Source organism: Schistocerca cancellata, chromosome 1 (genome assembly GCF_023864275.1).
Source record: "Schistocerca cancellata isolate TAMUIC-IGC-003103 chromosome 1, iqSchCanc2.1, whole genome shotgun sequence".
NCBI classification, from domain to species: Eukaryota; Metazoa; Arthropoda; class Insecta; order Orthoptera; family Acrididae; genus Schistocerca; species Schistocerca cancellata.
The window spans coordinates 1,096,751,851-1,096,775,760 of NC_064626.1; the positions used below are offsets into that span (position 1 = coordinate 1,096,751,851).

General features: G+C 37.9%; 1 protein-coding gene across 1 annotated transcript in view; it reads left to right on the forward strand.

Moving 5' to 3' along the window:
- Window positions 1-6,346, forward strand: part of LOC126091801 (NEDD8 ultimate buster 1-like) — a 108,923-nt gene extending 102,577 nt beyond the window's left edge. Inside the window, exon 11 of the mRNA XM_049907094.1 lies at window positions 5,525-6,346. Coding sequence (XP_049763051.1) covers window positions 5,525-5,751 — 227 coding nt within the window. The 3' untranslated portion in view covers window positions 5,752-6,346. The remainder of the gene's footprint in view (window positions 1-5,524) is intronic.
- Window positions 6,347-23,910: the final 17,564 nt, after the last annotated feature.

The following is a 23,910-nucleotide window of genomic DNA, read 5'->3' on the forward strand; positions in this document are numbered from 1 at the left end:
TCTCTACTTCGACCATCATCAGTTATTTTGCTCCCCAAATAGCAGAAGTCCTTTACTACTTTAAGTGTCTCATTTCCTAATCTAATTCCTTCAGCATCACCCGACTTAATTCGACTACATTCCATGACCCTCGTTTTGCTTTTGTTGATGTTCATCTTATATCCTCCTGTCCATTCCGTTCAACTGCTCTTCCAAGTCCTTTGCTGTCTCTGACAGAATTACAATGTCATCGGCAAACCTCATAGTTGTTGTTTCTTCTCCATGGATTTTAATACCTACTCCGAACCTGTCCTTTGTTTCCTTGCTCAATATACAAATTGAATAACATCGTGGATAGGCTACAACCCTGTCTCACTCCCTTCCCAACCACTGCTTTCCTTTCATGCCCCTCGACTCTTATAACTGCCATCTGGTTTCTGTACAAATTGTAAATAGCCTTTCGCTCCCTGTACTTTACCCCAGCCACCTTTAGAATTTGAAAGAGAGTATTCCAGTCAACATTGCCAAAAGCTTTCTCTAAGTCTACAAATGCTAGAAACGTAGGTTTGCCTTTCCTTAATCTTTCTTCTAAGATAAGGCGTAAGGTCAGTATTGCCTCACGTGTTCTAACATTTCTACGGAATCCAAATTGATCTTCCCCAAGGTCGACTTCTACCAGTTTTTCCATTCGTCTGTAAAGAATTCGCGTTAGTATTTTGCAGCTGTGACTTATTAAACTGATAGTTCGGTAATTTTCAGATCTGTTAACACCTGCTTTCTTTGGGATTGGAATTGTTATATTGTTCTTGAAGGCTGAGGGTATTTCGCCTGTCTCATACATCTTGCTCACCAGATGGTAGAGTTTTGTCATGACTGGCTCTCCCAAGGCCGTCAGTAGTTCTAATGGATGTTGTCTACTCCCTGGGCCTTGTTTCGACTCAGATCTTTCAGTGCTCTGTCAAACTCTTCACGCAGTATTGTATCTCCCATTTCATCTTCATCTACCTCCTCTTCCATTTCCATAATATTGTCCTCAAGTACATCACCCTTGTATAGACCCTCTTTATACTCCTTCCACCTTTCTGCTTTCCCTTCTTTGCTTAGAACTGGGTTACCATCTGAGCTCTTGATATTCGTACAAGTGGTTCTCTTTTCTCCAAAGGTCTCTTTAATTTTCCTGTAGGCAGTACCTATCTTACCCCTAGTGAGATAAGCTTCTACGTCCTTACATTTGTCCTCTAGTCATCCCTGCTTAGCAGTTTTGCACTTCCTCTCAATCGTATTTTTGAGACGTTTGTATTCCTTTTTGCCTGCTTCATTTACTGCATTTTTATATTTTCTCCTTTCATCAATTAAATTCAGCATTTCTTCTGTTACCCAAGGATTTCTACCAGCCCACGTCTTTTTACCTACTTGATCATATGCTGGCTTCACTACTTCATCCCTCAAAGCTACCCATTCTTCTTCTACTGTATTTCTTTCCCCCATTCCTGTCAATTGTTCCCTTATGCTCTCCCTGAAACACTCTACAACGTCTGGTTTAGTCAGTTTATCAAGGTCCCATCTCCATAAATTCCCACCTTTTTGCAGTTTCTTCAGTTTTAATCTACAGTTAATAAACAATAGATTGTGGTCAGTGTCCACATCTGCCCCTGGAAATGTCTTACAATTTAAAACCTGGTTCCTAAATCTCTGTCTTACCATTATATAATCTATCTGATACCTTTTAGTATCTCCAGGGTTCTTCCATGTATACAACCTTCTTTCATGATTCTTGAACCAAGTGTTAGCTATGATTAATTTATGCTCTGTGCAAAATTCTAGCAGACGGTTTCTCTTTAATTTCTTATCCCAAATCCGTATTCACCTACTATGTTTCCTTCTCTCCCTTTTCCTACACTCGAATATTAAATTTTTGTCTCCCTTCACTACCTGAATAATTTCTTTTATCTCATCATACATTTCATCAATTTCTTCATCATCTGCAGAGCTAGTTGGCATATAAACTTGTACTGCTGTAGTAGGCGCGGGCTTCGTGTCTATCTTGGCCACAATAATACGTTCACTATGCTGTTTGTAGTAGCTTACCCGCACTCCTGTACGTGGGCCTGACCAAAAGTCTTGTTCCTCCTGCCACCAAACTTCGCTAATTCCCACTATATCTAACTTTAACCTATCCATTTCCCTTTTTAAATTTTCTAATCTACCTGCCCGATTAAGGGATCAGACATTCCACGCTCCGATCCATAGAACGCCAGTTTTCTTTCTCCTGATACCGACGTCGTCCTGAGTAATCTCCGCCCGAAGATCCGAATGGGGAACTATTTTACCTCCAGAATATTTTACCCAAGAGGACGCCATCATCATTTAATCATACAGTAAAGCTGCATGCCCTCGGGAAAAATTATGGCTGTAGTTTCCCCTAGATTTCAGCCATTCGCAGTACCAGCACAGCAAGGCCGTTTTGCTTAGTGTTATAAGGCCAGATCAGTCAATCATCCAGACTGTTGCCCCTGCAACTATTGAAAAGGCTGCTGCCCCTCTTCAGGAACCACACATTTGTCTGGCCTCTCAACAGATACCCCTCCGTTGTGGTTGCACATACGGTACGGCCATCTGTATCGCTGAGGCACGCAAGCCTCCCCACCAACGGCAAGGTTCATGGTTCATGGGGGGGAGGGGGGGGGAATAGTAAATTGTATACTATCATAACCACAGGGTCATACACATCAGAATGAGTTGTCTTGGACAACTCAGATGTAATTTGAAAGACAGTATTCACATACGTTAATGTAATAAATGTGAGCATCCTGCTGGAAATCCACAGTTTCCTGACGCTGTAGGGATGGCAACAGTATGGGATGATTAATTTCTTCTGGTTGTAGCCTAGGCTGAACAAATAGCACAGTTGTGTGGTCACCACAGTACGATGCCCAGAGTTGGTTTTGTAGGTCACTGTTGAACTCTAATTGTTGAAACTCTCTTAATTGTGCATACTTTCAAAGTGACAGTCACTGACGTTGAACAGGAGTAGCTGTCATTATTAGTCACAATTTTGTGTCATTCATCCTTTGCTGCGTGATAGGAAGGAGTGCCTTGTGATGACATGTAAGAGAACATATTAGAGGTATGCTGAAAAATCGAATTGGCAGTTTCAGGGAGAGACATTGATCAGTTTATAAAAATCTGTTTGTATAATTGTGTGAACCTGCATTCAGTGAAACTGTTGGGAATGGTGTGCAGTTCCTTGGAACCCACTTCTGTAGGTAATGTGAAAATAGAATTAATTTAAAGGGACACAGAAGTAGTCGCTTTTATTACCTCTCCCACATTTGTGAATGGTAAGGGAATAACATATATTGTAGTAAGAAGTACTCTTTGCCGTGTACCACTATTTGACTCGAGGACATTTGACTAAGCTGTATAAGGCCTATAACATTTAGAGGTGGTAATGGAAGGATTTAATCATCATAATTTCTAAAAAAAATTCTGCTATAGAGAGATCTCCAATTTTAAAAACTTCTCTTCCCATGTTTATCAAAATCATTTTGATACTGTTAAATTTCAAAAACTATACTCCATTCATTGTAACAATAAACCTGATGTAAACAAACACAAATGCGATGATTGGCCAGGCGCCGTAGCATACATACACAGGTGGTATTACGCTCTTGGAGTAGGTCCTACTTATGTGTTAGGTATATTATTACTAAGTTACGTTAAATGAAACTTCAAGATATTCAAATGTATTAACATCAATCAACATTTTTCTTAATTACACTTTGGTTATGTAGTTTTTATTTCAAAAATTGTGTATAGTCACAGCCTCTGCACTGTTGCTCTCTGATTGTGACGCTGTTAATACACAGTATGAAAATGGCTTAGGCTGCTTCCTGTCCTGTAGTAAAACACGTGTGTGGAACACGGTTTAAAAGTGCCAAGAAATAGATTGTTCATAATGTTTCTCATAAATTTAGAGGTAAAATCAGCAGTGAAGTTTTCTGGGAGACTGTATTAGGTACAGTTGCAACATAAATGCAAGTTAATGTACAGCAGAATCGATAGTGTAAGAGCTCAGAAACTTACTGTAGCACATGGTTCCCTGGTCCAAGTCTCGCCCGAATTATTTTTTTTTTTTTTTTTTTTTCCTCCCAGTTTGAATTACCTACATCTCATAATTGTAAAATTCATCATCAATTTAATGAGTAAATCACATCTTTTTGTTTTTAATTACATATTGCATGTGAAATTCCTTTTTTCATTTGAAATATAAATTCTCAATTATTGATATTTTGTGATAGACAGTCAACAAAGGTTGCTTAAATTATGAAGACATAACAATTTAATTTTTTAAGACAAAAATGAAGAACTAAGTACTCTTTATTCGGACTATGTTCATTGTCTTATACCACAGACATGTTGTAGGAACATGAAAAACAATCATTTTCACAGCCTTGAGCACACCATACAAATGCTGCATTTTTATGTTTGCCTCTGTACCAGTACAATGTGAACCCAACAGAACTGATCTGGAGCCAAGTTAAGGGATTTGTCCCAAGAAATAACAAGTTTGTTAAGCTGCCAGACCTACTGCACGAAACACATGCTGCTTTTTCTTGTTACTGCCGAACGTTGTTGGGATATGGAACAACACGTCATAAAAGAAGAGGAGAAAATGCGGCACCTGGGTGGCTTCGTGGATTCTGTTGTTAATCGACTCGTTATTAATGTAACAGATGAAAGTTCCAGTACTGAAATGTATTTCTCAGATTCAGATAAGGAAGGAGTTAAGAGATTACCAGACAACTGACTGTAATTAATACCTTTAGTGGCTTCAGTATTCAGCAGTACGGTGAAATCCCTACAGTGTTCTTTTGCATCACACATGGCTTGCTCAGAACAATTGCACTGTCTTCAACTTAGGAATTTCCATCACTTTTGTTTCTGATTATAATACTATGTCAAATGAGAATGAGAGCATTTTATGCTTTCCGTCTGGTCACCTAAGAAGCCCGCAGTAGTGCTAGAGTTTTGCTGAATATTATTTCATTCTCTTTAAAAAATTAAAGGACATTTGAAGCTATTTTGCTTCTTTGCCCATCTCTTTTTAGACCTGAACTGCAACTGCTCACATCATTGCAGGCTAGTTGGATCGCTGGTTGGTTGGCCATAGCTGTCCAGGTTTAATGTGCTGGTAAAGCTGTTGTCCCACACATTATCACTCAATCTGTGTGCGTGTAACACAGCATGAAACGTATCCTTGTGATCGTACTGGACTGTACTGGTCACAACTTGGCTTCCACTCTACGTGAAAAGAAATCCAATGAGAGGCAAGCAAATGCAGAAGTATACATGGCATAATGTTTACATCAGGTTTATTCTTATTGCTGAACAGAGTATGGTGACTCTTCTTTCCAGACGCTATTTAGTGTGTGCAGGTGCACTGGTGACATGATTGTACAGTATTTGCATTAAAATGTGCTTGTAAAGAGAAGGAATGTGTGTGCTGTGTGACAGATTATTTTAATACATTGGCATTTCCCAGATGTTTCAGATAGTTCGGATGAAAGCAGCAACAGCAATAACAGTAGCAGCAACCCTAGCACAAGTAGCAGCTCTCAAAGCCTTCAGCGTGAGGAAGAATTAAAAGCATATGAACGCCTGTCTGAAGGAATTTCATCCCAGGAACATGATGAATACCTTGACAGCACTCTGGAACAGGAAGAAGCTTTCCTCAGACAGTATAAAGCACTTTTGTCAGATGACAGCTGAACAAAATGTGAATGTTTGTATCTTTGGCTTCTGAAGATATTTTTGTACTTAAATCTAGCCATTATCTTGAGTGATATTGCTGAATTTCTTTTTAACTACCTGTGATACACACATACTTTTGTAGCTGAAATCATGTGATTTTTGTTTTAGATAATAACTACTGAGAAATTGTATTGCAGCTTCCTTTATTTTATATTCTTTCATTGTCTGTAAGACTGTGCTATTGCTTTAAAAAGTCCTGGAAGATTGGTGGTGCAAACTAGAGAATAGGTGAAAGAGTAGGAAGTTATAAACATTTGGTATACAACTATTTATATGAATAACACAGCTGGCATAAAAGTTTAATTATGTTGGCAACTTGACACAGAAAAGACAGTTACCTGGAATTAGTTATTTTTGTCTCATAAATAAGTCTGACTGCGAGCAGCTCCGTCTGCAGTGATTAGTAATCATAGACAAAAGAACGTTCATGCTTATGAATAGACTTACATAACTGTAAATTTTTGTTTGTCTGAGAAAATATAATGGTTACTTTGTAAAAAATGTCTTTTATTGTAATTTGTATTTGTAATAAAAGATCACAAGGGTTTTAATATTTTCATGTTTAATGTTTTCTGCCAGCGAAATACAAACACCTTTATTTCTGATTTCCTTAAAACTTTTTAGCCGTCTTTTATATGCATTTGATGCATTATGAATATCCCAGAAAATGGTATTTATCACAAATTGACAATTAGAGATGCTATTGTGGGAAAGATAGTTAAAATTGGCAACACATTCATTGAGGTGTAGAGGAAACACTTACCAACTTCAGTGTATTATTTTTATAACCTTAGGATTGCATATACAACAATCTATTATTCAGAGGTAAACCATTGCTACATGTAATAACATATTTTCATACAACCTTTAGATTGTGTTTAAAACAAATCAAACTTTTACGCATTTCGGTAATAGAAATACTTCTATGGAATAGGAGAAGTTGTCAAGAAAAAATTTTTTTAGCTTGTTTCAAAATTTTGGTTTGCTACCCATTAGACATTTAACATCACAAGGTAAGTGATCAAAAATTTTAATTGCAGCGTTGTGCACCCCTTTTTGTGCTAAAGACAACCTTAATGTGGAGTAATCAATCTCACTTTTCCTTCTCACCATATATCGGAAATGCTGAGTTGCAGGTAGGCACAACAGAAAGACTGTCACAAATAAAGCTTTGGGCCAGTAAGGCCTTTGTCAAAAATACACACACACACACACACACACACACACACACACACACACACACACACACCTGCAGTCTCATCTAAAAGTAAAAAGAAAAGCAGAAATTTTTGACGAACAGTATTCTATGTGGAAGCTTACCTTTTCATGTAGCCGTACAGTATGTATAAACAATTGACCTTTTGTATTTGTGTGTTCGCACTGCTTAACATCATGATGTTATTGACTGAATGCCTTATGTGCCCTATCTCTGAATATCTGCTGTCATTGGCTGGCGAGATCACGTTATATGAGCTATGGTTGGCTGACAATAGCGCATTGTGCAATGCAATCTTGATTGCAGTGCTCCAGGAGTTCCCATGCTGATGTAGTGGAATCCATATTTCTACTTTTGTAATACCAAAGCATGCATTTACATGTTTCCATGTATCAGAGATCTTTCTAAAATGCATTGTTTTTTTGCTGGGTTTTGTTTCCTAAAGTGCCGGGAAGTTCTACATTGGTGTGTAAAACTTTTACCACTCAAACCTCCGATGGAAAGTATATTGTCAGTTGTTGTGGTTTTCAGTCCAAAGACTGGTTTGATGCAGCTTTCCATGGTACTCTATCGTACGTGAGTCTCTTCATCTCTGAGTAACTACTGCAACCTACGTTCCTCTGAATCTGCTTACTGTATTCTTCTCTTGGTCTGCCTCTTAAGACTTTTACCCCTCATGCTTCCCTCCAGTACTAAATTAGTTATCCCTTGTTGCCTCAGAATGTGTCCTACCAACCAATCCCTTCTTCTAGTCACATGTGCCACAAATTCCTCTTCTCCCCAATTCTATTTAGTACTTCCCCATTAGTTATGTGATCTGCCCATGTAATCTTCAGAAATCATCTGCACCACATTTCTTCTTGTCTAAACTGTTTGTCATCCATGTTTCACTTCCATACATGGCTACACTCCATACAAATACTGTCAGAAAAGACTTCCTGACACACTGTATGTTACCAAATTTCTTCAGAAATGCTTTTCTTGACTTTGCCAGTCCATATTTTATACCCTCTACTTCGACCATCATCAGTTGTTTTGCTGCCCAAATAGCAAATCTCGTCTACTACTTTGAGTGTATCATTTCTTAACCTAATTCTCTCAGCATCACTGATTTAATTCAACTACATTCCATTATCCTTGTTTTGCTTTACATTCCATTATCCTTTTTTTGCTTTCGCTGATGTTCATCTTATAGCCTTCTTTCAAGAAGCTGTCCATTCTGTTCAATTGCTTTTCCAAGTCCTTTGCTGTCTCTGACAGAATTACAATGTCAGCGGCAAACCTCAGAGTTTTTACTTCTTCTCCCTGGACTTCAGTTCCTACTCCAAATTTTTCTTTTGTTTCCTTTACTGCTTGCCCAGTATACAGATTGAATAACACAGGGGATAAGCTACAACCCTATCTCACTCAATTCTCAACAACAGCCTCCCTTTCGTGCCCCTCAACTCTTATAACTGCCATCTGGTATCTGTACAAATTGTAGGTAGCCTTTCACTCCCTGTATTTTACCCCTGCCACCTGTAGAATTTCAGAGTGGGTATTCCAGGCAACATTGTAAAAAGCTTTTTCTAAGTTGACAACTGTTATAAGAGTAGTTTTGCCTCTACAAATGTAGGTTTGCCTTTCCTTAACCTATCTTCTACGAGAAGTCATTCATGTCAGTATCGCCTCGCGTGTTCCTACATTTCTCTGGAATCCGAATGAATCTTCTCCGAGGTCACCTTCTGCTATCTTTTCCATTTTTCTGTAAAGAATTCTTGTTAGTATTTTGCAACTATGACTTACTAAACTGTGTCCACCACACCTAAAATAGCTTTTCTTCACCCTCCCAGTATCCACAATATCCTTGTCAGATCCTATGCTCCTTCTGCACCCATCTCCCTACCCTATGGCTCCTACCCCTGCAACCATCCTCAGTGCAAGACCCATCATATGCACCCTTCTACAAGCATCTGTTCCAGCTTTGTAACTGGCAAAACACGTACTATCAATGGGAGAGCCACCTGTGAAATGACGCATCCTATACCAGCTGTTATGTAAACACTGTTCAGCCCTTTACATCGGCATGACTACCACCCAGTTATCAGTCAGGACGAATGGGCATAGACAGAGGGCGTATATGAGCAACACACAATATCCTGTTGCAGAGCCTGCTGTACAACATGACAGTCAGGACCTCGGTGCCTGTTTCACTACATGCACCATCTGGATTCTTTCCCCAGACACCAGTTTCTCAGAACTCCAGAGGTGGGAACTAGCACTACAACATGTTCTTGGTTCTCGCCACCCACGTGGCCTCAATTTACGTTAATTCCTTCTGTCTCAGAATTTATTCACAATAACTGCCCTTTTCTTCTCTCCATTTCAGTTTTCTACATCTTTCATTTTCTAACTTGTGTATTTTTCGCTGTCCCCCCTATCACCTCTTTTCCATACAGTGCACTTAGCTTTTCCCTCTTAACTCGTGCATGTGCTTTAATAGTTATCTCTGTCTTGCATATTACCCTGCCTTCCACCTTTAAGCTCTCAGGATGTCAAATCTCATCCAGTGCAGTCCCCAAAAACCTGTCTTTTCTTCTCCTCTCGTCCAGTAAGTCTCCCCTGACCCGGGATTCTGGGTGACTTTTCTAAACTGTACCCCTTTCCCTAGAGGACAAATGTAGAGGCTTATCTCACTAGGGGTAAGATAGATACTGCCTACAGGAAAATTAAAGAGACCTTCAGAGAAAAGAGAACCACTTGTATGAATATCAAAAGCTCAGACGGAAACCCAGTTCTAAGCAAAGAAGGGAAAGCAGAAAGGTGGAAGGAGTATATAGAGGTCTATACAAGGGCAATGTCCTTGAGGACAATATTGTGGAAGTGGAAAAGGATGTAGATGAAGATGAAAGGGGAGATATGATACTGCGTGAAGAGTTTGACAGAACACTGAAAGACCTGAGTCGAAACAAGGCTCCGGGAGTAGACAACATTCCATTAGAACTACTGACAGCCTTGGGAGAGCCAGTCCTGACGAAACTCTACCATCTGGTGAGCAACATGTATGAAACAGGCGAAATACCCTCAGACTTCAAGAAGAATATAATAATTCCAATCCCAAAGAAAGCAGGTGTTGACAGATGTGAAAATTACCGAACTATCTGTTTAATAAGTCACAGGTTCAAAATACTAACACGGATTCTCTACAGACAAATGGAAAAACTAGTAGAAGCCGACCTTGGGGAAGATCAGTTTGGATTCTGTAGAAATATTGGAAGACGTGAGGCAATACTGACCCTACGACTTATCTTAGAAGCTAGATTAAGGAAAGGCAAACCTACGTTTCTAGCATTTGTAGACTTAGAGAAAGCTTTTGACAATGTAGAGTGGAATATGCTCTTGTAGCCTCTCCCCAATGTTATTCAGTATGTATATTGAGCAAGCAGTAAAGGAAACAAAAGAAAAATTTGGAGTAGGTATTAAAATCCATGGAGAAGAAATAAAAACTTTGAGGTTCGCCGATGACATTGTAATTCTGTCAGAGACAGCAAAGGACTTGGAAGAGCAGTTGAACGGAATGGACAGTGTCTTGAAAGGAGGGTATAAGATGAACAAAAACAAAAGCAAAACGAGGATAATGGAATGTAGTCGAATTAAGTCGGGTGATGCTGAGGGAATTAGATTAGAAAATGAGACACTTAAAGTAGTAAAGGAATTTTGCTATTTGGGGAGCAAAATAACTGATGATGGTTGAAGTCGAGAGGATATAAAATGTAGACTGGCAATGGCAAGGAAAGCGTTTCTGAAGAAGAGAAATTTGTTAACATCGAGTATACATTTTAGTGTCAGTAATTCATTTCTGAAAGTATTTTTATGGATTGTAGCCATGTATGAAAGTGAAAAATGGACGATAAGTAGTTTGGTCGAGAAGAGAATAGAAGCTTTTGAATTGTGGTGCTACAGAATAATGCTGAAGATTAGATGGGTAGATCACATAACTAATGAGGAAGTATTGAATAGGATTGGGGAGAAGAGAAGTTTGTGGCACAACTTGACTAGAAGAAGGGATCGGTTGGTAGGACATGTGTTGAGGCATTAAGGGATCACCAGTTTAGTATTGGAGGGCAGCGTGGATGGTAAAAATCATAGAGAGAGACCAAGAGATGAAAACACTAAGCAGATTCAGAAGGATGTAGGTTGCAGTAGGTACTGGGAGATGAAGAAGCTTGCACAGGATAGAGTAGCATGGAGAGCTACATCAAACCAGTCTCAGGACTGAAGACCACAACAACAAAAACAACAAGCAGATGTGCTAGCTATTACACCTACAGTCATTGTGGCTGCCACAGCTGCAAGAACTTTTGAAGAACAATGCCCTCCCTAACACAAACTTCAACTCAAACCTTCAATCATGCCAAGCAGCACCTTAAAAATGAGATAACATTGTTTCGTTTTTCAAAATTTTCTTCACTGTATTTAAAGTTTTTCCCGGTTTACTGAAAATTTTCGCCTATGCTCTTGTCCTGCTTTTCCACCTTTCCGTAAGAACCTTGTGAGCTGTTCAAATAAGTCACTGTTGATATCTAATGGTTCTCGGTTGTCAAATCCTTGAAAAGGAGAGCAAACACTACTTGAGTCCCTTCTTATAGTTCCCTCTTTGTGACTTTCATCATGTAAATTGTCACTGTTCACAAAAACCTGCATGTCATCACTGTCCTGTTCTGAATGTGGATACTCGTCTACTTCCTACCCCGAACAACTACTTTGTAAGATGCATTCATTTTCCGTAAGTTACAACAAACCTGAGCAAAAAGGTTATCTCACAACCTAAACACCATACTCTGAGCAGAGTACCAGGTACATTTCATAAATAATGCACAGATTGGTATTACTGTGGATTGTTTGATGCAACAAAAACTGAGCAGAGTACCAGGTACATTTCATAAATAATGCACAGATTGGTATTACTGTGGATTGTTTGATGCAACAAAAACAGATGTTGTTGGGAGCTTGAGAAAGAAGTGTGTGTGTGTGTGTGTGTGTTTTAATACAAAATTGGCATGAGATGGAAATGGATCCTGAAGACTCAGGTAGTGTGACTGCTGAAGACCAAAGGTCATACATCAAGACCAATACTTTATGTGGAAGAAACCTGACAGAAATCCACAGTGCATTAAGTGAAGCCAAAGGTGAGTTTACAGTGGACCTTAGTACACTTTCACACTGGGTTAATCATTTTTGATGATAATCCAGGATCCAGAAGGCCAAAAATGTCAATAGATGAAGGAAGTGTGAAACTTGTTGCAGATGTTGTTGAAGAGGATTGCAGTGCAATTTGTGACAAACTCTTTGAAGCCACAGGAATTCCCATAACAGTTTTCCATATTCTGATAAATGATTTAAAAAGAGAAAAAAAAATTTCTGCGAGATGGGTCCAACATTGTATGATTGCTGAAGAGAAGCAGAAATGCTTGGGCATTGCAATCTTGCTGAAACAATAATTCAACCGTGAAGTCAAGGATTCTTGTGTCAAATTGTCACTATGGATTAAACATAGATTACAAACAGAGTTGAAATCACAGTTCAGTGTGTTAAGAGCTTTAGATTCTTCACTTCCAAATACAAATTTCGACACACTCAGTCAACGCTCAAGCGAATGACAATAACCAAGGAATCTTCACGAGATAGAGTGCCATGTGGAACAAGTGTCACAGCAGAAAATGCGCAAAACCCAGCCTCAGTCGCTCAATGCTGGGCCACGCATTCTCCATGACAGTGCTCGCCTGTATATCAGCAATGTTACAACCCAAAAACTCCATGAATATGGACAGGAAGTGTAGCCGTATCCTCCTCATAGCCCGGACATGAGTCCACCAGACATTGATCTGTTTCCAAAGTTGAAAAAAACTATGCTTGGACATCGTTATCTTCCTCTAGAAGAGCTTTCTTGCACTGTTACCCGACGGATTCAAAGAGGAACAGAAGTGATGTCCTGGAATGAATACTGCAGCTTCCAATATGTTGGGATTCAGTCATAGAGAATCAGGGAGATTATACTGAAGGACTGTAAAGAGATATTGAAAAAAAATAAACAACCAAGTAAAAAAATTAGCGTGCATTATTCATGAAATGCCCCTCATAAATAAAATGGAATTTGAAGAGTACTTATCTTGTTTGTCGTGAAGTCCACATTTTTGATCATCACACATCTGGTTTTGGATCCAAAAATTCAATTTCTGTCCATACGGTTTGGCTTCTGCATTTCATTCCACAGATTTAATTTGTGTTAGTTAGATTCTATTTGTAATTTCATATTCTCATTTTTGTACATTCAGAGTACCTGAAAGCTAAAACAACATTAGCCCTTTGTCCAGTGTTACCACCGGTCACAGCTCCTCCTCCACATTTTTACATTTCTTTTTGCATTTTGGATGGCACTTACATATTCCATTCACTTTGAAATGTAATGAGATCGATAAAGGAAAAAGTCTGTATCGGTAGTGTAACTCAGTAATGAATAACACTTAGCTTAAATGTGCTCATAGTCCAGGAGATCTTGCCAAGAACTGAATTCACATTTTAGGTTTATACTCTGTGTAATGTGAAATAATCTCAGAATGTGTCAAGAAATCTTTAAAAACATTTTATTTCACAATATGACACAGTTCAACATTGCGGAAGTCAGAACAACAGTTGAGTCCCTTCATAACTTGATTGCTTATATACATTTCATGACAATTGGAACATTGTTGATAGCGTTGGTTTTACATGTTAAATTAAAAATCATTCGATCAATACACACAATTGAGTGTGAAAAACAAGTTATGAATTTACATCAAGTATACAACACAAACAATGCTTTTTACAGCTTTGATAATTACACAATAAATAAACTCGGTAGAGAATTCCTACCATATTTTAGACACTGAACAAACCTTTTTATCAGTATTACCAGAAGTTCTGACATTTAAACAAAAAGTAGATTTTAGCCATTTACCTAAGGCTTCTCACTGACAATAACTCATAAAGTTTCATAATCAACCCAAAAATTAGTGAATATCATTAAATATTTAGATCATACAACTGAATAGTAGCTGTGTACAAGATAAGTTAAACCTTGTATTAGGTATTTTGGCTGGCGATTGAAAATGAGCAACTTGTAAAGAGATAATTTCATGGTCTGCTAACTACAATGGAATGTGTCAATGTCAGATGTTACCACAAATTAACCAAGCTCTAGAGACATGGCGCATTGCTGTTTCAATGTCATGTACATTACATAACATTCACAAGGTAGGGATTACCAATACTGTCATTTTATTTACACCATGATTATACTGCTAATTGGAATCTGGATGATTAAATGTCCTAATTTAACTAAAAGTTGTGGTATTGAACAACTCAATTTGCTATTCAGGGTGATCTGTTATGTTTCACATGGCAGTGATGACACAAAAAACAAGAAAGGAAGAACATGAACAGGTTGAGAAAACATGTTTAGACCAAGTACAGCAAGCTTCGGTTAGCTTTGAGATAGCTTTGGCTGGTGTACCCGGCAGATGGCACTACATACATGCAACATCAGATGACATATCATGTGTACAGTCATTGTGGCTGCACTCACTGTGAAGCTTTATTTCACCTGCCAACAGAGCGGAAGGGGATGGCACATTGTACGAACCCAGAGCTCACTGATATACATCTGGCATATGGGGCTGCTGATCACAGTGAGCAAGGCGCATAGCGACTGTATGCCTAATGTTGCTTTCTGAGGCAAACTCCCTGTCACATCATCTTTGCGCACTTGCACAGGAGGTTGTTACAAAGGGAATCCTTCAATGGAGAGAGACAACGTGAGTCAATAGCAACCAATGACGAGGCTTTGCTAGGGCGGATACAGAACTATTTTGGCACCAGTATGTGGGCTATCATCAGTCATGCCAGGATTCCCACAGCAGCATCTTCTGGCAGATCCTGCATGACAATTCCATGCACCCATGTCACATCCAGCATGCACTTACCGGGCAAAAATGATTTTGCTCTGAGAGTGGTCTTTGCGTGGTGGTATTTACAGATGCGCATAACAGATCCTCATTTCCCAGCCTCCATTTTGTTCACCAATGAGGTGACCTCCATGCAAGATAGAATGTCCAACCCACAAACCTATGCATGGAAGGAGGAGAATCCATGCAGGTCAGACATGGTTTTCAGTTAATATATGGGCCAGAATCATTAGGGATCATCTCGCAGGCCATACCTGTCGCTACTATGTTTGACCAGTGCCAGCAAGTATTGCTGTAGCTTTTGGATGACACATGTACCCACTGCAATGCAGTCCTCCTTATGGTTTCATCATGATGGGGTCCCCTCACATTAAAGGCTTTATATGCATCACCATCGAAACACAACATATCATCAACAGTGTATTTACAGATGCGCATAACAGATCCTCATTTCCCAGCCTCCATTTTGTTCACCAATGAGGTGACCTCCATGCAAGATAGAATGTCCAACCCACAAACCCATGCGTGGAAGGAGGAGAATCCATGCAGGTCAGACATGGTTTTCAGTTAATATATGGGCCAGAATCATTAGGGATCACCTCGCAGGCCATACCTGTCGCTCCTATGTTTGACCAGTGCCAGCAAGTATTGCTGTAGCTTTTGGATGACACATGTACCCACTGCAATGCAGTCCTCCTTATGGTTTCATCATGATGGGGTCCCCTCACATTAAAGGCTTTATATGCATCACCATCGAAACACAACATACCATCAACAGTGTATCGGCTGGAGTGGTCATGTGTATTGGCCAGCGATGTTGCCGGACCACACTTAGCTGGTGTATGAAGCCCATATTAAGAGTGGTGAGGAACTTGCACACTCTGTGGCAGCTGCTGAGGAAGTCCAGGACCTGCCTGGTATTTTCGAGAATATCAGATTATCCCTGCAGTGGAGACGTCATAATTTCAGACACCTCCGTTAATGACGATTGTTGTCTGTTTTTGTTCTTATTTCTTAGTTTCTGCTATACTAAGCATAATGAAAGTGTTTTCTCACCCAGTTCGTGTCCCATCTGACTTTTGCATAGCAGCTCCCAACATATGTCTTCATGAGTGTTGCCAGTAAATCACCATTTTAATTCAAATTTTGGAATCCAATTTCAGATGTCGTGCCCATATACTCACTAAAATCAAAGCAAACTGACCTAAGATTATCTTGGGACATAATACTGCTGATTTTGAACTTTTCCACTTGAGAAAGGCCAGGACAAAATGCAACGGAGCAAATAAGTTCTAGTTTTAAAACTGAGGTGGCACTGATTCTGGTGTGTTTATTGTAACACACATATAAAGAAATTGCCTTCATTTACATTTCATGGGTTCTTCTCTCAGAAACATTGTTAAAAATTTCAGAATGCTAGTTAACAATTGAGTCTGAAAGCCATCTCTTCAAAAGCACATCTTTTTTTAATGTTTGCTAATAGTGTTCATTTTGCAAATGTTTCATTCCCACTACTAAACTCTTCAGATTCTGCATGTAATGTAAAGTGGTGCTTAAGTTGTTTCCACCATAAAATAGAAGTTTACTCACCTACTTAGAACACAAGAAAAGGAATGAGAATAATGCTCTGATGGCAATCCTGATTTTAATACAGCACAAAAATGGGGAAAAATGCACTTCAACAACATACCTAGAATTTAAAACATGCAGAACAATAAGAGACATTTGCATGTGCAAGTTGCCAAACTCAGAAGTCAATGAGACAGTGAATTGTTTAGTAGTCTCATAACATACATAACCTGAATTATTTGTTCAGGTACAGGAAACAGGTCAAAATTGTGGAAAAATTTCACCATAAGCATAGAACAACTGGCCAATTTAATCTCAGATCATACAGGTCTAGAGTGAATGTGTCACATCGCTATTTCAAAGTCTGCTGAAAAATATATATGCTAAATTTCCACATGATACCTCTCCAAAAATACAATATTTTGATTTTCGGATGCTCTGTTAAAATGCTACAGACATCTCTAAAAGAGAGTATTTGTGAAAAATGTTGTAATGAAAGAGAAAACTGAAAAAGAGATCTGAATTTAGTTTCAATAAATACTTTGTTCCCAATACTGTGAGACATGATTAATACATACACACTTCTGAGTTGTATTTTTTTAAAATAACTATGAAAATTTGTAACTTTTTGTGAATTTCAGAATTATGTTTTGAAAATATGAATAGTCACAGGATGTTAATTGTCTTGAGAAATGATAAAGTGGAAGGGTTGCTATGACGTTAATGCATTAAATCCTTAAACTTATGTAAAAGTGGAAGAATCTGAAATTTTTTGGTTATTTAGAAATTATTTTCCCCAAAACCCCCATCCTGAATGTTCTAAAAATTTCATAGTATGTTTGTTGGTCATTGTACTTAGGGAATATACAATCAGAGTGGGCAATACTTGTCTGTACAAAATGTGAGAAATTTTTTGGGTTGATCTAGCTCTACTCATTGTTGTTGTGGTCTTCAGCCTTGAGACTGGTTTGATGCAGCTCTCCATGCTACTCTATCCTGTGCAAGCTTCTTCATCTCCCAGTACCTACTGCAACCTACATCCTTCTGAATCTGCTTGGTGTATTCATCTCTTGGTCTCCCTCCATACAGTAGAGCTGCATGCCTCTACTCTCAAAGTCAAAAAATCATGGACACTTAAATATTTAAACTGATCGCTGGTTTTAAGTGAATGTCATGCAAAACAGGTATTTCTGAATCAAAATAATTAATTTACAACATTATAAGTGAGTGGGAAAACAGTTCATAATTTTTTCAAAAGCATTTTATAACAAAAAGAGACGTATAATATTTATACCCATTTTTCTTTTTATGATATTATTCAAAAATTAACAAATTATTATTGTCTTCTGTTATGATTTTACTTCTTCATGACTTTCCACGAATTAAAATTGCCTAAAATGTAACAATCACTGCACTGTTGAAAAAGAGTTCTTTTTTTTTCATTTGCTTCTCATTGAATTTGTATAGCCGAGCTGAATTTGCACACAGACAGGGATGACCCAAAAAGAGCAATACGTGGGAAATGGGAACTGTACACTTATCTTATGACGACGGCCATTTTAAAGTGTTAGCAGGACCATGAGGTGCCATAAAGGAGTGGCTCACTACAAAGTCCTCTGATGTATAATGTGGTCTCTGCATTTCACACACAGTAACAGGCTGCATTTCGTGGAGTACTGTTCTTGCAATGTATGTGCCACTCTGGGATGCAACCCAGTAGTGACTTAATTGAATTTCTACCGCAGGCTTCATAGCAGACCACTCTTATCTCTTTTTTAAATGGAATTCCCTTAATGTATTATCATTTAGAATTAAGTGTTTTATGTTTGTTACTAATATTGATATGGTGTGTACAAATACAGTAGTATCTCTTATAGCATCAACAACTTCATTCTGGAGATTAAATCTTGTTGCAAGATATTTAAAGAGAACTCCCACCCCATCACATTCACTTTTTCCATGACCTGTTGCTGAAAATATCGATTTTTTGTCATAATTCCTGTACTACAGTGCTAACCAAGCTCATAAAGCTGAAAGCAGTTTTTAAAATGAGATGCTGCACTATCAGTCACATACGCATGTTCAGGAAATGTGTGGCCTCTAGATGCTATGTCATCAATTATAGTGCTGACAGTGTAGCATGCATGTGCACTGTCATGAATAAAATCATCACTGACAAAAGCAAAACAGTGTGATGTTCCAAGGGAGTGGGCAACACATGTGAATATTGATACCAGTGATGTGTGCTAGTTGTAACTTTGAATTTCATTCTGCAAAGAAGTAGACTAGTTCTCAGCAAAGCCAAAATGTGTCACTATTCTCAGATGTGGCTGATTTTACTCCTGCTATGGCTGGTCTCTATATGATGGTGAGCTATTACTTTCATGATCCAATGTCTAACCTCTGTAACAAATTTCTCTGCCTCTACTGTCTTCTTCACCAACTCTCCTCCCTCCCACAATGCATAGGTCACATCATTGTCAGTATCCTGAAAGTTTACTGCTTTAGAAGTCATCACTTAAGCACCAGGACAATTGCACACTCCTGCAACCTCCTTTTTCATTAGGAGATATGATTCTCTTATTAATCTTATCGTATATCTTTTTACCTTTTTAATTTTTTGCCATTTTCACTAATATAGATAACATCAGCCTGGTTAGGACTTTGCCTGCTACGGTCTTTGTCATCACTTAGCTAATATTCCAGAGCAACAGTAAGCGTATCGTCTTGCAAAGGATGCCCACAGTAATAATCTTGGTATGCCCAAATAACTTTCTCATTCTTCATTTAACGAGCTCTTGAAATAAAATAATGTGAGGAGGTGGGTATGTATTTCTGTATCTGCTGCTTAGAATAGCTTCCTGGTATCAGTGTCACTTCACAGTATAGGTGGCTGCTGAGATAGCAGTATTTAGATTTTGAAACCACACATCACATTTCATGCACATATCACTATCCTCAGGTCCTGCTCCAAGTGCATCTACATTATACACTTTACAAAGTTTTGGAGATGTTGCTTGTGTAAAACTTTTTTCAATTTCTTCCATTTTTCTTTTTACTTACTGCTTTTTTCTTCTGCTTCTTACCTTTCCTGGACATTTAAGGGGGATATCGTAGGGGCTACAGCAGAAATAATAACATTCAATGCATCAACAACTTAACACACAAGAATATAAATATCTGCACTGTCTTCTTCAGTTTCACATTCAGTTGATGGTGATCATTCAGGTGAGTTGTCATTAAATTTCTTCGTGTAGTGAGTGTTGCAATTCCTGCACAATGGATATGGTGCTAATACCATTACTTGAGTATGAAGATATTTCTGCAATACATCTGACAGATTTCCAACAACTGTGAAGTGTTTTTCACTTTTCTTAAACACTACCTTTTTGTGTCTTTTTTTCATAGTCCACACACCTCATTCTTTCACTACTGTATCTCCCCGCTGAAATTGTATGTAACAAAAAGTTCAAACCAAACTCAAAACTCAATGCAGAATGGTTTATGTGCAAGTTCTCACTTGTTTCTTATAAACAGAAGAGCACTGGAAATAGTGTTGCTAATTTGCATATTTTACACCAAAAGTCCAGTGATGTGAAATATGCAGAATGTTGAAAACTTTTTAATGTTTTACACAGAAAAATATTGCCCAAAGTGTTTGCACTGACTACCAACATATTAACCAAATAATATGTTGTGTAATTCTCAAAAGTTTTTGGAAGCGAGTTTTTGAGTAAATAATTTGTAAAAACTTGTAAAAAAATTTTACATTTTTAGTGATAAAGATTTACATAATACAGACAGCTGGAGCAGAGAAGATACTGGCATCTGGTAATATGACAGAAAATATAGTGTTCTGTGACTATCTAAATTAGAAAAGAAATTAAATGGAAAAAGTAACTTAAATTTTGTATTTTTGTCTTAAATTTGTAAGTTAAAGGAAGCCCATAAGTGTACGGGAGTCAACTAAATTTCAGCACACTCAGAGGGAGCCTTAACGCAAAACATCTGCCAGGTCTTGAGTGCTTTTGGTTTATTAGTTATTTTTGTTGTTGTTGTTCTCTACTGTTTTAAGAGTTATTTACAAAATATACATTTTTCAAAGGGCCATACCATTTACAAAATTTAAGATAAAACGAAAATACTATATTTCTTAACACTTACATCATAGAGATCTAATATATATTTTTTGCAGAGAAATTCATGGTCCCAAGTTGATATGACCTGTATGATTTGAGATGAAACCACTTTGCTGATGATAATAATAATAGCATCATAACAGTTTTGTTTTATATACATACATACAAATTAAAAAATGCCCAAACTATCATTTCATCCTCTATGAATTATTGTAGCAAGCAGAATTATTCCTCCCACAGAGTCTGCTGTATTTTTAGAATGTTCTTGCCTATTAATTTGTTATATATCATCAACCCCATATACTGTGGAGTCCATGTGTGGGTAACATAAAATTCTTTTTTTTTCTCACAGTGTCTCTCTGATTAAATTGGTTCGCCTCAAATAATTTTTGTCTGCTGTGTATGAAGATGATAATTTTGTAAATGTATATGGAGACAACTGTTAGGATTTGCAGTTTCTGAAATAATGACGGACAAGGTTTTTGTTCAAGGTACGCTATTTGAACTTTCCACAAAAATTATACTGTACCTAATGAGATTCAAAATAATTATGATATGGTACTTTTTGTGTACTTGTGTCAGTAGAATTTACTGGTATTTGCACTGCAAATTCAAAACTGCTTAGTTTATTTGACAGGAAGTCAATATGTGTATTCCAGCTTAAATTCTTGTCCACATTTAGTCCAAGGAATTTGATGGTGTCAATTTCTTCCATAAGTTGATTGTTAAGTTGTATTATAAGTTCCACACCCTTCAAATGTTTGGTTTTTAAATGTACCCTATGAGTTTTTGCATGTTCAGTTTCAACCCATTTAACTGGAACCAGTTTTTCAGGGTATCCAGTATATTCATGATAGAGCTTGGAATCTTTTCTGTATCATCTTCAATTAAAATGGAAGTACCATCTGCAAACAAAAAACTGACAAGGAATTATATTGACAGGTAAGTCATTTACGTAGCATAGGAACAGGAATGGCTCTAAAATGGAGCCTTAAAGCACACTTTGTGATACTGTACTCCATTTAGAATAATAATTCACTGCATTTGAAGTGACAGTTACCTTTTGTTGCCTGATCTGCAAGTACAGTGCAAGCCATTTAAAAGCATTGCCATTAATCCCATATTTATCTAATTTGCAGACAAGCAAGGCATGGTTTATGGATCAAAGCTTTTGTACAATAACAGAAGATCTTGCAACTTTATTTCTCTATTCAATGCTTTGCATATCTTTTCAGTAAAGTTTTGCACTGAATCTTGAGTGTTTTTTCCTTGTTGGAATCCAAATTGGTTATTTATAATAGCATTATTTTTTACAATAAAATTTTGGATCTGGTTTTCACCTACTTTCTCTAACACTTTCACTTTGTATGTCTTCCTTCAAACCTTTCTTGAACAGAGGTTTGACTTGTTAATAAATACGTTACAGTATTGGAGGAAATGTATCACAATGTGCGTAAGCATGTCTACAGTGCCTGGAGAACGATGCAGTCCATTTAACATATTCACAAGAGTCAAACGCATTTCAATGCTGTACATACAGTGGATACAACCCAGAGAGACCTTACTAATAGGAACATGAATAAAAATGATAAGTACAGCATTGAAACACATTTCCCTCATTGTAGAATACCTACATATACCTTGTTCTGTTTAAGGTTTTTCTGACATGTTGCTGAAACTACAGTATTCTGATGCAACATTACTTTGTGTAAAACCTGCAGATACATCATATTTCTTGCAATGCCCAAGAGGTTCATTAATGGTTGAATTACTTCTCACGAAATTTTGTTCCATTTGTCAAGGTGTACATAACTTTATTTTATGAAAGATGATTGAGGAGGGAACTAGTACCAAATTATCTGCTCTAAACCAACATTTATTTATTTATTTATTGTTCCGTGGGACCAAATTAAGGAGAAGTCTCCATGGTCATGGAACGAGTCAACACATGAAATTATAACATGAGAGTAGAAACAGATTAAATGAAATATGATAAACATATTCAGGTGACAAGTTGTAAGTTTAAATAAAGAAAATCAACAATGTAACACTGGAATTTGCTTAATTTTTCAGCTCTTCCAGGAGCTCCTCGACAGAATAGAAGGAGCGAGCCATGAGGAAACTCTTCAGGTTAGACTTAAAAGTGTTTGGCTACTGCTAAGATTTTTGAGTTCTTGTGGTAGCTTATTGAAAATGGATGGAGCAGAATACTGCACTACTTTCTGCACAAGAGTCAAGGAAGTGCATTCCACATGCAGATTTGATTTCTGCCTAGTATTAACTGCGTGAAAGCTGCTAACTCTTGGGAATAAGCTAATATTGCTAACACCAAATTACATTAAAGAAAATATATACTGTGAGGGCAATGTCAGAATTCCCAGACTATTGAATAGGGGTCGACAAGAGGTTCTCGAACTTACACCACATACAGCTCGAACAGCCCATTTTTGAGCCAAAAATACCCTTTTTGAATCAGAAGAATTACCCCAAAAAATAATACCATACGACATAAGCATATGAAAATATGCGAAGTAGACTACTTTTCGTGTTGAACTGTCACTTATTTCAGATACTGTTCTAATGGTATATAAAGCAGCATTTAGTTTCTGAACAAGATCCTGAACATGGGCTTTCCACAACGGCTTACTATCTATCCGAATGCCTAGGAACTTGTACTGTTCCGTCTCGCTTATAATATGGCCATTCTGTCTGGTCAAAATGTCGGTTCTTGTTGAATTGTGAGTTGTTGTTGTTGTTGTTGTTGTTGTTGTTGTCTTCAGTCCTGAGACTGGTTTGATGCAGCTCTCCATGCTACTCCATCCTGTGCAAGCTTCTTCATCTCCCAGTACTTACTGCAACCTACATCCTTCTGAATCTGCTTAGTGTATTCATCTCTTGGTCTCCCTCTGAGATTTTTACCCTCCACGCTGCCCTCCAATGCTAAATTTGTGATCCCTTGATGCCTCAGAACATGTCCTACCAACCGGTCCCTTCTTCTTGTCAAGTTGTGCCACAAACTCCTCTTCTGCCCAATTCTATTCAATACCTCCTCATTAGTTATGTGATCTACCCATCTAAACTTCAGCATTCTTCTGTAGCACCACAATTCAAAAGCTTCTATTCTCTTCTCGACCAAACTATTTATTGTCCATGTTTCACTTCCATACATGGCTACACTCCATACAAATACTTTCAGAAATGACTTCCTGAC